Source organism: Xenopus tropicalis, chromosome 3 (genome assembly GCF_000004195.4).
Source record: "Xenopus tropicalis strain Nigerian chromosome 3, UCB_Xtro_10.0, whole genome shotgun sequence".
Lineage (NCBI taxonomy): Eukaryota > Metazoa > Chordata > Amphibia > Anura > Pipidae > Xenopus > Xenopus tropicalis.
Window position 1 is genome coordinate 74,575,740 of NC_030679.2, and position 14,939 is coordinate 74,590,678.

The window sequence follows — 14,939 nt, forward strand, 5'->3', positions numbered from 1 at the left end:
ATGCTGGACATAAGGAAATTAATCAATTTGATTCTTGTGTAGAAATGGCTATAATATGGTATGAGGGCTCTGCTCTGCAGGGCATTATTACTAAGAAACTAATATACTGTATAAGTATTTAAAAGATCCATAATAATTGTTATTCATTAGTTGGTGTGCATAATGGGCTAAGCTGGATCATATTACATTTTAGGAGCCTTTACCTATTTTATTGTTTGGAATACCCATGCATTTTCATTAATGGTAGACACATGATGAAGAATGTTTTACTTAAAGGGCTAAATGTCTAAACTGGTAGCACAGAAGTTAATAAGGGGTAGCAATCAGACTAACTGCCATCTATATCAATGATCAATGAGAAAGAAAAAGTCCAATTTCCCTATAATATGTATTATTAGCTAATAACTACAAATCACCAGCAACTGTAAATCTCTGCTAGTCAGCTTTCTGTACAAACATGTTCCTTAAAGTGTGAGATGCAGAAAATTATAGGCATTTTTGCACAAAGCTGACATCCTTTCTTCCATTATTCTGTATACCCAGTCTGAATGATGTGCAATTGTGATAGTGCATGACATTCTCTAATAGCATCCCCCTTTAAGTGATGAATGCTGCAGTAAATTTAAATCACTAGCCTGCTGTGACTCAGAAAGCTTTTAAAGCATTACTCCTGATTAATGTTCTTTTATTACAACCGGACATGAAGTACAAATACCGGGTGGTGCACACACATTTGTGCTATTGCTGAAACAGAACTGAGTCTAGATAGCACACTGCAATAATAGTTTGTGGTGGGAAGCAGATATTCCCCCCTCTTCTCCAGGCACCGTTCTAACAGTCCTTCAGCCCTTTTAATGAGACAAATGCCTATATATGTTTTCAAGCCAGTACATGGATCAATAACCCAAGGAAATTTTTTTGTGATTTGTAATCTGTGGGAAATGCATGAGCCTGTTTCCTGCTCAGAGTTCCCAGAACTACACATCAGCAAATGCACATGCCTTTGGCACAAGATCTGCACTCTCAACACAGTTAAGGTGCAGCTTGCAAAAGAATGTAATTATATACGAATAAGAACCTCATGGTTCTTTCTAGGATTGTGTCACGTAGTTTGCCTAAAATAATCTTTAGAAATGCTTCTATAAGGTGAAACTTTGGTTAGGGACCCTTTTGTTACTCATCTGTGTAGCTTGCTTTGACTATGCAATTAAGCCCCAAAAATGTTGTGCTAGTTACCCCCACTGAATTTTTTGCAGCACTGCCACACATTGAAAGTCACTTTAAAAAAATGAATAGTTAGGGGGTTATTTACAGATTACCGTCTGGATGAACAAGCAGACGATGTAGCAAAAGTTAGAAATAAAGCTTATTTAACATTTTGCTTGGGTTTAGTGGAAACCTTCTCTACATAATATATAATACCTGTACTGTTTGATTTAAAGAGACCCTGACAAACAAGCAACTGTAAAAAAAATCTACCCATGCTGGGGAACAACCAGATAGAAAGAAATTTGAATAGTTGACTATTGTATTTCACGTGTTATCAGCTAAATTCTCTTTTCTGCCAACAGTCATCGCTGTCGACATATTTAACAAAGCTAATTTCACTGGAGCCAAAGTCCCTGAATTTAATGAGATACGTGATTATCCAAAAGATTTGGAGTCTTCTGTGCTATTCCCAGATACCTTGTTTAAACCTCCTGAAATAAATGGTAAGGTTGTTTGGCTATACTTCTAGATTGGTAAAAGCAGCTCCTTGTATCCATGGCCATGTTACACACACCCAAATCATCTTACAGGAGATTTGCTGCCAGCATTATGGGCACTTCAAGGAAATGTAATTTTGGTCCTGTCATGGGGGTATCTTGCCTTAAAGTTTATTAATATACCTATCTTCTAGCTTCTCTTGTGAGAAATATCATAATTCTAGCAACCCTGGGATGCCATACTAAACCTTAATCTGTCACTGTCCTTTATACTTTCTGATTGAAGTAAAGATAGAAATTTGTCATTTAAATTTTCTCTTATTACTGTGATTAACCTTATTATCATCGTAATCATTGTTGAAGTTATACATATATAAACATTTATAATATCCACCCAGATTAAGGGATGCAAAGTTCTGAGCTGAAATTGTTCTTTAAATAGCAGGTGCCTTAGTAATTTTTCATATGTACAGGCATGTTTATGTTTGGACAGCCACTACAAGCAACAGGACTTGCTGACGTATTATTATTTTCTATGAGGTGGCATTACATCACTAATGGGCACAGATGGAACCAAACTAAAACTACATCAGTTAAGGTTTTGAAGGCATAACAAGAGTTTTAGCTCTGCCTCTTTTGATGCTCTGAATGGTTTAGGCTTTAATAATAGCAACCTTGCTTAGGAATTTCGGTCCAGAAATAGAATAGCCAAAGGCGAGTACGATTTGGCACACATGTATAAAAAGAAACCTCCCACAGCAATGCTTATGGGTGACTGGGCTTGTGACATATGCTAATGAAAGCTTGCCTGCCGTATAGCTCTCTCACAAGTGGTGTTTGTGACGTATCTTTTGAAAAAATGCGGCTCATCTACTGTCTTAGCCACAGATAACTATGCCATAAGATCAACAGATTTAAAATGTGATTCTTACGGCTGTTCATTTTCAACAGAACATCATGAGTCATAGACTTGCAGTGGATTTTCTAAAGGACAGGCGTGCTGTCTTATAATTGCATTGGCATTTTTCCCGTCCCTCTAACATTAACATGCTGCCTGCAGCCAAAGAAGAGATAGGTGGTTAGAAAGAACATATTGCAAGACACTGGAAATGCCCCATTATGCACTGTTAAATGGATGCCACTATGAATAATGCATATACCCTTGTCATATTACTTTATTATTCTTTGTGGCCAACCAACAGATGAACAATGCAGAAATAGAGATTACTTAAAAAAAACAACAAAAAAAAAAACTTGCTCGTTGCAGTTTGGACATTTACTTGCAAAATGTTGGAAATGTCTGTGTGTTATGACATATTAAAAAACATTTTAGGGAGACTAAACCTTCTTTTGTCAGGGACATTGACAAAAGGGTTAGTTCTCTGAAACACTGCTAGTAAACTTGTTGTTATAGTAAATGGTACCAGCATTTTATTGAGTCTATGCTGCTCCTCAGTTTTTCTTTCTTGCTTTTTGTTATACACTGTAAGTAAGCAAATCAAGATAACTAAAACTTTTTTTTCCATGTAGTTCTACCAACCTTCAAGCCATCAAACCAGAAAATTTCTAGCAAAGATGATGAGTTTGATCCCAACCTGTCAAAAAGGAAAAAGCGGCAACCAGATCCATCATCCCAGTATGCAGTTGCCATGGTGATAGTGTACCGTTCCCTAGGGCAGTTGCTACCAGAGAGCTATGACCCTGACCGTAGGAGTTTGAGGTACTGAAAGGGATTTCCTTTTTAAAAGTTTTGTTGCTTTGCTGTATATTTACCACAGGAATATGTTTAGCAGAGATGCATCAGGTTGCATGTACCACAGTTGCATTTGGGAAATTGAAAGTTACTTTTAAAGTGACAGTATTTACAATTATATTTTCACATAAAAAGTGGCCTATATTATACACATGTAAATAAATGTGAAATAACATGCATAGTTTCATTAACAGAAACAATATAATAACAAAAATAAGACTATTATTTAACATTTGTTTGCTTGTAGGGTCCCCAATCGGCCAATCATTAATACTCCTATTGTAAGCACTACGGTTCATAATGAAGATGACCCACTACCTACTCAGCTGGAAAAGTCAATAATACTGGAATATACTATGCTGGAAACGGAAGAGAGAACTAAACCTGTATGTGTGTTCTGGAACCATTCAATCATGTGAGTATATAGAAATATGCATACATATTCACACAGATAAAGTATATCTTTAGAATAAAGAATGTTTTTGCTGATTGCTCTAATGTTCCCTTTTCTTACAATTTGTGCTTCTCTTACAGAGTTGGAGGCTCAGGTGGCTGGTCTTCCAAAGGCTGTGAACTTATTTCAAGAAACAAGAGTCATGTGACTTGTCAGTGTAATCACATGACCAGCTTTGCTGTCTTAATGGACATTTCCAGAAGAGAAGTATGTTTCAGTGATTAATGTAGATTACTACATGTGTCAAGTGTTGTATTTTGTAATAAACAGTAATATTTATGGTCCTAGTATGTAAATTGTATTGATGTTGTCCCAACAGAATGGCGAAGTTCTTCCACTGAAGATCATCACATACACATCAGTGGCAGTCTCCTTAGTGGCTCTGCTGCTGACATTTATCCTTCTGGTCATAATCAGAACTCTACGTTCAAATATTCACAACATACACAAAAACTTAGTGGCTGCTCTCTTCTTTTCTGAACTGGTCTTTCTCATTGGAATCAATCAGACTGAAAATCAAGTAAGTTCATCAACATTTGGTTTTTTGCTGGGATTGTCCGGTGTGGGTGTTTATCGAGTCAGCATACAGATAGTTTATCCTGCTTACTTAACACAGAGTTGATAATGGCAACAAAACATTTTTCAACTGCTTAAACAATGTCAGTGGCCAGAACATTATTGGCCAGAAATTGTTCAGTCAGAAAGATTCCAATTCTAATTCAATTCTAGATTCTATCTTGGTCTACAATGACCATTTCTCATCAAATTAAATCTGGCCAGTTTTCTAGCAATCTTTATTGCATGATTATTTGAGTCGTTTTTATGTATCAATAATAACTCTCCTGGTTGCCTTTGCACAGTTCCCTATTTGTTCTGTACACTTCTCTAACTGGAAGTAGTTTATACCTCCTGTAAAGTTTTATGTAAAACACGGCTGAGTCAAAATTCAAAGTCAACTAATCTTGGCACTAGTCTGGCGTGCAACCTGATTAATGTCCTGGGTACTCACACCAGAGCCACTGCCTACACGCACCAATGCACCCAGGAGAGGGAAGAATGCCACTGCCAAAATAATTCATGGCGCTTGGCTACAAATCTTCTAGCAAACAAAAATGGTTCAGGGAGTGACCATAATCTCCCTTGGAATTCCATGAACATAGATGATTTATTGCACGCTTGCTCAATTTCATTTTTTTTACCTTGTTTAGTAGTAAGTGTAACAGGCTCTGTTGTAATTAAAACAATTGCACGGGTTCTCAAAAATGTTATATAATATTCAAGGCCTGCATTTATTGTATTTGTTTCTGCAGCTTATATTGTGTGTGGCTTACAGCAATAACTGATGTGTTGTCTTTACTGCAGTTTGTGTGTACAGTGATAGCCATCCTCCTCCACTACTTCTATATGAGCACATTTGCCTGGATGTTTGTGGAAGGGCTTCATATCTACCGCATGCTAACAGAAGTGAGGAACATCAATTCAGGCCACATGAGATTTTACTATGTTGTTGGATATGGAATCCCTGCCATTATTACAGGTATAGTGTTAAATTCCGTATCTGTAATAGGTTAGATTTTGGTACCTTAACTCTAACATTCTGCTGTGTTATTATGTGCTCCTCTGCCATGCTCTTTTTGGATAGTTATCATTAGATTCTGTCATAATATAAAATGCTGCCTTTTATTTGGAATTAAATTGTTGGTATATGGACTTCTTATTTTGTTTTATAGGTCTAGCTGTAGGCCTGGATCCTCAGGGCTATGGGAACCCTGATTTCTGCTGGCTGTCTGTACAAGATACATTAATCTGGAGTTTTGCTGGCCCCATTGCTATAGTGGTGACTGTAAGTAATATCCTTTCTTTGCACAGTCCTTTATAAGATCAACAAACAATAATTGAAAATAACATCCAGTTACTGGGAAATGTGTACTAAAGGGAACATAGGTTGGGTCATTTGTGCATTAAACCTGGAAATTGCTTTAGATTTATTATTTTAAAAAACTGCAGCAAATAATGACGAGTAAGCTTTAAAAGGTAGATAAATGAGTTTTGATTTGATAATACTTCCAATTGGGGCTTCTGGCTGAATATAATAGAGATCAGTAATGGAAAATCAATGTTTTGTCACTACATTTTTTCCATGCAAAGCTGTAAAAATTAAAGATTAGTCTAAATGGCTAAGTCTTTGTATGTGGGAGAAAAACATGTAGAAATTGTGCTTTTATATTTCTCCAGCCTTAACTTTTAGAATGTAATGCAAATACTCTTTGAATAAATGGATAGTTATCTCATTGTATCAAAACTGGTGATTCCCACCCCCCACCCCTTCCTTTCCATCTTACCTAAAGGGGAGCTTTATGCCTTAGTTTTGATCCTTTCATTAAATGGGCTTATGGTTGAAAGTAATTGATGAATAAAATGTAAATGTACATAAATTGATGGATGTGTAGTGAAAAAAGAGGTACAGGTGTTAAGCAATACATTTTTTCTTTCTAGATAAACACGATCATCTTCATATTAGCTGTAAAGGCATCCTGTGGGCGGAGGCAGCGGGCCTTTGAGAAATCTGGCATTCTGTGAGTTTTTATATCTTTTTACAAATGCTTTATGCTGAGGAGCTATAAATGCAATTCAGAGCTTTGTTTTTTTGCAGTCTATCCATTACCATTATTATACTGTTCATGTGAAATGGCAGAATGCAACTCCAACAAGAGTAGGGGCATTAAAAAGCAAATCTAGGCATTGACATTGTGTGTTAGTTTAGTGATACAGTTGAAACTATTACTTATACAAAACTTCTTTTTGCTCATTTTAGCTCCCTGCTGAGAACGGCCTTCCTGCTCCTCCTCTTGATCAGTGCCACATGGTTCCTGGGGCTTATGGCGGTGAACAGTGACACAATGACATTCCATTACCTCTTTGCCATCTTTAGCTGTTTGCAGGTAACACAGCGCCCATTCTTATTCTATTACTAATTATCCCAATTGTACTTCTTCTGACTATTACTATACTTTATGTACCCTTTATCTAGCACAATAGGGGTCAGTGGGCTAAGTGTAATTTTGATCGCAGTCGCCATGTCTTTTACCCACAATGCAGACTTATTTTCCCATGATTCCAAATCTCAGGGGGTGAAGAGTCTGATGCAATTTAGGCTGACACTGCAAATTTGAATCATACACAGTTGTGCTGAAATGATGCAGGCCGCTGTGGTCTTTTGTGCACAAAATCCAAAGCAGAAGAAGGGCAGTGGTGCCAAGCGCAACTATATGGAAGTGCAAGGAACTGCGCTTGCAAATATAAATGATTCCTTATACGTTACAAATACTGATTATCATTTATATCAGTCCCTGTCCCATTCCATTCAGTAAAAATATCTCAATTTTGACTTTTCAGAAATCATTGGTTCTAAAAAAAAAAATGTTTAGCCAGTAATTATTGAGCTTCAAGAATCAAGATTTGTTTATTATCCTTTATATAAGGCCAACCCAGGCTATACAGTGTTTTTAATTAATATTAGGAATTTTAGCTCCCATTCACTATAAAATGTTGCAGGGAGACCACATAACACAATACAGTGCTGATGCAGTCTGTGTTCTTTAACAGTTATTTAATCTCAGTAAATCTTGGAGGTAAGACTTCCTGCCCCACCCCCAAATAAAATGATGAATAAGATGTTGGTGCCATATAAAACGTTATGACCAATTAAAAACAGTTTGTGTTAATTTTCATTACTGCATCTAATTCATTCTTTTCATTGTTTGTTTTATCCAGGGACTGTTTATTTTCTTCTTCCATTGCATCTTCAACAAAGAAGTCCGTAAGCACCTAAAGAACACTTTCACAGGAAAGAAACCTCTACCAGATGATACAGCTACAACCAGAGCCACTTTGCTAACTGTAAGCAACCTGTAGCATCTTATGGATAGCTTATTGGCTTGGTGTTTCCCTACTGCCCTCTGTGGGTTGTGTCAAGTATAAGCATAGTTGTTTTTTACCAAGCCGTAACTATTGTTACCACCCTGTACAAAATGCCAAACTGTAATATATTATGGTGAACTGGTAAAGCAATATAAACCACTTCTAATCATTAGGTGTTTTAGTCTGCTATATAAATCACTGATATTATCCCCCATGGTTCCAGTCTGTCTAATATGCTTTTATGCAAAATACACTCGGCTGTTCAGGGAGTTTATGATATTTCTGCACTATCCCTGGGGAAATAGTTCTGGTGATTTTATGGTGTAAAATGAAATGAAATTAATATATAACATTTTTTATGCAAAAAAAACTTTGCCTTAAAAAGGAAATCTTTATTGATTTATTTATTTTTATTTCTAACCAGCGCACTTTGAATTGCAATAACACTTATATGGATGACTCCAATATGTACAGAACAGCCATTGGGGAGTCCACGGCTTCTCTGGAGAGCACCGTCAGGTCAGCCAAGAGCCACAATAGCTACCTTGCTTATATCCTCAGGTAATCGGTGGTGGTTGCATGGCGCTTGGTTTCTGTATTTATTCTTACTAAAGAGTTGCATGTCTCAGGCATCTCAAACTTATGCATCCCTTTCTTTCCTTCTTTGCATCCCTCAAACCCCTTTCATACCTTTAATTAAATGTGACCCACAACTTTTTACATTTCTTTAGCAATCAAGTTACCAGTTGTGCCAATGCTTTTTTGGGGGGGTTATCTATATATTTGGTAACAATAAAATTATACCAGCCTAAAATACAATTGGAGATACTAATATACATATAGCCAGTAATCATCTAAAGAACGGATTAAAGAATTTTGTTTACCCCTTTATATAATATAGTAAATATACTACAGATACAGTTTAATGAATGTTATCATTCATTAAGGTCTTTTGTAACAAAAATAGTATCATATAAAGCACTGGCAGTTTATAATTTATGGGTAATATAAAGTAAATGCCAAAAAATCACTTTTAATGATACCTTATTCATTAATATACAATAATGAGTATATTAACTCTTAATTCTGAAATTAGAAATCTAAATATATAAGTAAAGCCCACATAAACTGAAATACTTTCCAGTATGTGTACATGTGCAGTCACAGTCATAACTATTTTTGTAATGCCAGTTTGTGTGAATTTCTCTCACAGCAATGCCAGGGAACCTCACAACTTGTAATTCTTATTGAACTAACATCATAATAACCTTTTTGCATCTCTGGTTTATTTTCCCTTTTTGCGCTATCTTTTGCTTGTGTGTGTGTGAATATATATATATAATATAAATGAAGAGTGCGGCACTCTGTTCTTCATTTACATAAGCTTCTGGCCAGCACCTGGGGCAGTTGATTGTTTGTTTGTTTGTTTGTATGTATGTATGTATGTATGTATGTGTATATATATATATATATAATTCTACATTGAGCAGTGTTTCGAGTGGTGGTCATTTGTGTCTCTGCCATATGTTGCTAAACTTACTCTGAGCACTTGTGGTTTCTTTATGTAGGGATGAAGCTGCTCAAAAGCTTAGTATGTCTTCCGGACAAACTCGGGCTGGCGTTACAGAAGTAGATTCCTCAATTTACCATAGAAATCCACGTGGTGAGTAAAGCAATTTTGCAATATTTGTAGATATCTGTAGAAAACAGCATTTCCTCATGGACTGTTGTGGTTCTAGTTGCCATTTTGTTAACAAGTGTCAAATGTGAATTTTTAAAAGGCATGATTGCCAAATATAGGCATTTATCATTATTTTATTTGTATAGGCCATGATTCGGACACAGATAGTGAGGATTCCTCTGATGAACACAGCAGCCTATATGCCTCCTCACACTCCTCAGACAGCGAGGAAGATGGGATTGACACAGAGAAAAAATGGAAGCAAACCAGTCCTAAAAACAATGAGAGAGGCCCTGTGCATAGCACTCCTAAAGGTACGCAGCCATGGAGGAGTGCAACAAGATGATATAGCTGTCTGTTTTGTGTTGTCCTGCTAGCATTGTAGGAGGCACTTCTGTTTAAAATTGCTTTAACGTGTGTCCTTCTCCCCTTTAAACATTGTTAGACTTAAAACCTCAAATGACTTGTAGGTATGTTTTAAGCCACTGAAGCCCTGCAGCAATATACATATGCAGTGTATAATGTATAATAATTGCAAATATTTCTATTGTTGTTTTTAGCATTATATTCATTTTATTTATTCAGGGCAGACATATTACTTAGCTCTTTACAAAGACTGTTCATTATTCACATTGTCCCCTGCCCAAATTGTGCTTACTGTCTGAATCCCCTACCACACACCCTTATATACAAACACACACACAAGAGTTTATTTACCTGCCTACATTTTTTTTGTGTGTTGAAGGAAACCATAGTAACCAAAGGATTCCCACACAGACACAGGGTGTACACACAAACATACAAACACACAGACAGTGCTTAGACTGAAATTAGACACCAGACATCATTGTTGAACTCCAGCTGCGAAATAAACATTTGTTAAATCGTCCCTCACAACACAGAAACCCCTAATATACCTATTACTATAATCTGTTCCTTAAAAAAGTATAAATAAATACCGTTTGTATATGGTGAAATCCACCTGCAAAACACTTCTCTTTCTGCATTAGCTGAGATCCTGGCAGGGGCGGAGGGACTAAAACATTGATGTTACAAATTATCCACAGCTTAAAGACAGCATGTAGAAACTACTTAACCCACAATTCATTGCACTGTGATACTAATTTCTTTATTGATATCACAGATGCAGGGGATTGTGGGATTTGGAGGATGCAGGCTGAAGCAAGGCTGAGGACAGTCGACTACTGTTACATGATACATTTTATTTGAGTCTCAAAGTAGTCGGCCAGATCAGCAGGAGAACAGGGGATTAGGCTTAGGTAACTGTTCCAAATCATATTATTACATTTAAAATCATGAAAAGGCTGCTTATTTTTATTTGATGCATATTGCAAAGTTGCATAAAATTATGTTTACTTTTCAACAAGCTTAAGTTGTGTTTGGGTGGAGTTCCCCTTTTATTACTACAATGCCATATTTAGTTTAAATGTTCTATTTCTCTTCCCGGCAGTTGATTCTTTCCCCAATCATGTTAAACCTTACTGGCCTGCTGACTGTATGACTGCCAGTGACAGCGAGGATCAAGGTGGGAAGTCCAAGCTAAAAGTAGAGACCAAAGTGAATGTGGAGCTTCACAATGAAAACAAAGCTAATCACTGTGGGGAGGCGCAGCAGGACAAAGAGAATGAAGCAAACAACAAGGAGAGCAAATTGTCTTCCAACCACAATAATCATCAGCCTGAACTCAGAAAAGGTAACCCTGCAGGCTGTATCTCATAAACAACTAGATATATCTTAAATTGGCCATACTGTTAGTAGGTTCAGTCACCAGTGTACCACTGGAAATATTGTGCAGCTCCCCATGAAGCTGAATAATGGCTATACACTCCATGTCTTCATTAGCTGAATAACTGATATTTTATGGTCATTAATTACACCCACATTAGGACAGAAACTTTTCAGCAAAGTGAAGGAGCTTTCTGTATCATTAGACGTTCTTTCCTGGAGCCATTCTGACTGAGTATCCTTGGATTAGGTGTGTTTTCTTTGGGACTTTGTGTTGAATCCTAAATACAGTTTTGTTTCCCATTATAGGAATACTGAAAAACAAAGTCACATACCCTCCACCGCTCACAGATAAAAATCTAAAGAATCGCTTGCGTGAAAAATTGTCTGACTACAATCAGAGTACAATCTCCTCAAGGACTTCTTCTTTGTGCTCCAATGATGGTGTTAGGCCACTTACAGACTGTGGGGTAACCATTAAAAATCCCAGAAGAGATCATTCCCGAGAGCAAGTCAATGGTATGGCCATGAGTGTACAAACAGGCCCTTTGAATGGAGAGACTTCGGATTCCGAGTACGTATTACATGGATATTTGCATGAGTAAATGCTGGGTACTTGGAAGTGTCCTTCACTAAAGGAATGCATGGTAATGCTGAAATTGCCATTTGGTTCTTACTGTGTATGCAAAGTAAAGCATGAAGAATGTATTAGGGCAATATTGCTGCCATTTATGGACCACATAAAGTCCACATGATTGTGGAATATTTACTTGCCATTAAGCTTGCTTAGTTGGAAGGCATTTACGTTTTTGAGTGAGTCATTTTTTTTTCGTTATAATTATAGCCATTTATGCCTTGAAATAAGTTGCTTTAGTGAGAGAGGTCTTCCCTTGTAGCAGTGGTCCATCAGTGGCAGCTTAGTTACATTACCCCCTCCTTATACCTCTTATCCCTTTAAAATCCACAATTACTCACTGCCAGATAAATTGATAAATGGAAAATCAATTCTATCAGTTCAGGGACATCTTTGAAGTGCACCTTCTTCATAATTTCAGCTTTGTCCTGTCTCTCAAGCAGGCAGTATATAGAGGGAATGCTGTAGAATGTTAGAGATACAGAACAGTGTGTGTTTCTTTTCTCCCTTGGTGCATGAATTATCAGTGCATGGTAACTAACACTGAGAGACTAGCGTATGGCAAATATACCTAACCCTAATCCTGCATGGTCCCTTCTTTCATGAACAGCGGCAGTAATGAAACTTCAATTTGAATCATCAGGAAACCATGAAGTTTGCTGCGGAAGAGGGATGTTTGGACTTCCATTATACCTTGGATTAAATGGAACAGAAGGCCACCTTAGAATGGATCATTGCTGATGCAATTAAGTAATATGGCAGACTTGTGACTGCTTCCAAACAAAGAGATGTCAAAGGGCTGTGTGATAAGGATACAGGCTCCAAAGCACGAAATGCCTAAAGCCAGTGCCAAATTGTATAACTGTAAGTGAGGCTCCAACCCCTTTGGCGGACAGGCATTCCGCTGGTCATATCAGAAAGAACTGGCAGATACTCCAAGCCATACACTTTCAAAAGAGTTTGCATAGTGGAGCCATTCAAGCAAGTGACTTATGGATGCATGTAAATACAACATTGTATACTGAAATCAGCCTTGTGTGGGGAAATCCTTGGTCATGGACCCTCCACACGCTGATTGGATCCCTCTCTGTCACAATGTGACCTTCCAGCCTATGGAACAATGCACCCAGGAATACAACACCAAGTGCCCTTCTCTCATTTTACCACAGGACAGTCTTAAAAAGAATCAGTTTATAAATATATAAAAATACAGATTGTAGATACTTTTTATATATTTTGTATTGGACTCTTACAAAGAAAAAAAGAAGCTCTTTTGTATATTTTACATTAGTACTAGTTTTATTTGTTATCGGCCTGAAACATATTTTTTTACTACAAAAATTGCACATCGTTACTTGAATTATGAAATCTACAGAAAATAAGATACCCATCAGAAATGTGACTTAAAAATGGTTAGGAGAAAAGCCAAACACATTCAAGGCAAAGTTAAGAACTGATGGAATGTACAGTTATCATTTCTGGTACATGATTTGGTTTGTAGGAATCTAAGTTATAGAACGAAAGCAGCCAGTCTGTGTATGATGCTTCCCTATGTGGACGGACCAACCTTTGGTGCTCTCCGGAGAGGCGGCAACCATCATCCCATCTATTCAGGCATAAATGCAGCACAGTATAGGCCACACAGCATCTATAAAATTAGATTTTTTGTCAGACTTTTAGAGACAGTAAAGTTTTCCTTACTCAAAGCAAAAAGTAAAGAATGAGAACTTCCCAGTTATAAACATCAGCACTAGAAATCTGTAGCTATCCTGCATATTATAGTTAGTAATTATGGCCATATGTTACTTTGAAATAATAATTACCCTTCTGCCATCCCATATCTCTCTAGCAGTTATACAATATAATGGAGGAACATTTATTATTCAGGAATTTCAGGTCAAAAGATTGAACAATAGAATAGCAGTAGAATCTTACCAGAGGGTATAAGACAAAATCGTGAGTTTCAGGTCAAATTGGCTGCATTAGATGAACTTTTTTGAAGGATATTTTCATATTTAATAAATCCCTTTGCCAGTCCCCAAATCTGGGCCTGTGCCACTGAGCCTTTGTGTCAGTAACCTACCCCACCTGTTATAAAACATGCCCGGCTAACATATGTCTGAAAAGTAGTTTTTAAACATGTTACAACATCTTTATATATGCATTGGGTTCCACAGGCTGTCCCATCATTGGGATATGCAGAACGGCTACAGCTTTCATTGTGCCTTGCAGGGCTCTTCATAGAGAATGGTTTCATCCGATTTGGCTTTTTATTAAGTGTTTGTAATGTCCAATTTGCAAAAACTGCATTTTATGAAAAAATAAGACAAGGGTTATACACTGGAATATGTATATTTATTAATCTACACTGAAGATGGGAAGCAAAATTAAAAAATGAATTGCTAATAATGTGGTGCCTTCTTACTGAAGTTTCCCATACCTCTTGCTTAGTTTTGCAGCATTTGTTTGTGTGCATATTTTTTTTAGCTCATTTCATTTCCAAGGCAGCTATGTAAAGTGAAACCTCAATTGTACATCCCATGGTTTTAAGTTTTCCCACATTTCCCACTTTTTTTTGTGATCCCACCAATATGAAATGCATAATGCATTTGTTTGATTTTATATTTTCCTGAATTTTACACCATTTTTTTCTGGTTTGAAAAACGTAAAATAGGGATTGTGCCCTGGCATAAGAAAAGATATCATTTACAATCAACCATTTTGATACCCTACAAAGAGTGGAGCTGGGCTTCAAATCAAGCATGTAGGCCTGTACCAGATGGTCTGCATAATAGTTTCTCTCAATTAGAAATGCTACTTTCACTGCAGTTTGTTTGCTATCTGCAGATATTTTATGTGTTCCCTGAGCCCAGTCTGTTGTGTTCAATCCAGTTTCATGAGCTGACAAAGAAAGCCCATAACATTCCTCACAGATATACACCGTCCTCAGTCCTTCACCTCCAGAGGCAGGACAGAGAAAGAACTGCTCCTCCATTGTATATAAGGCTGATGCCACATGGGGCCAATCTCTGCCTGCGGAAAAA

General features: G+C 37.1%; 1 protein-coding gene across 3 annotated transcripts in view; it reads left to right on the forward strand.

Annotated features, from left to right (window-relative positions):
* The window catches only part of celsr1 (cadherin EGF LAG seven-pass G-type receptor 1), a 102,044-nt gene extending 87,740 nt beyond the window's left edge, over positions 1-14,304 (forward strand). Inside the window, exons 20-35 of one of the 3 annotated variants that reach the window (XM_004913001.4) lie at positions 1,572-1,712; positions 3,237-3,426; positions 3,707-3,874; positions 3,994-4,120; positions 4,233-4,433; positions 5,276-5,450; positions 5,644-5,756; positions 6,410-6,489; positions 6,729-6,855; positions 7,688-7,813; positions 8,259-8,395; positions 9,403-9,497; positions 9,662-9,829; positions 10,987-11,229; positions 11,571-11,835; positions 12,506-14,304. In XM_004913001.4, the coding sequence (XP_004913058.2) occupies positions 1,572-1,712; positions 3,237-3,426; positions 3,707-3,874; positions 3,994-4,120; positions 4,233-4,433; positions 5,276-5,450; positions 5,644-5,756; positions 6,410-6,489; positions 6,729-6,855; positions 7,688-7,813; positions 8,259-8,395; positions 9,403-9,497; positions 9,662-9,829; positions 10,987-11,229; positions 11,571-11,835; positions 12,506-12,530 (2,381 nt within the window). In that variant the 3' untranslated portion in view covers positions 12,531-14,304. The remainder of the gene's footprint in view (positions 1-1,571; positions 1,713-3,236; positions 3,427-3,706; positions 3,875-3,993; positions 4,121-4,232; positions 4,434-5,275; positions 5,451-5,643; positions 5,757-6,409; positions 6,490-6,728; positions 6,856-7,687; positions 7,814-8,258; positions 8,396-9,402; positions 9,498-9,661; positions 9,830-10,986; positions 11,230-11,570; positions 11,836-12,505) is intronic. The other 2 variants (XM_002932203.5, XM_031899001.1) reach the window with 2 other exon arrangements.
* Positions 14,305-14,939: the final 635 nt, after the last annotated feature.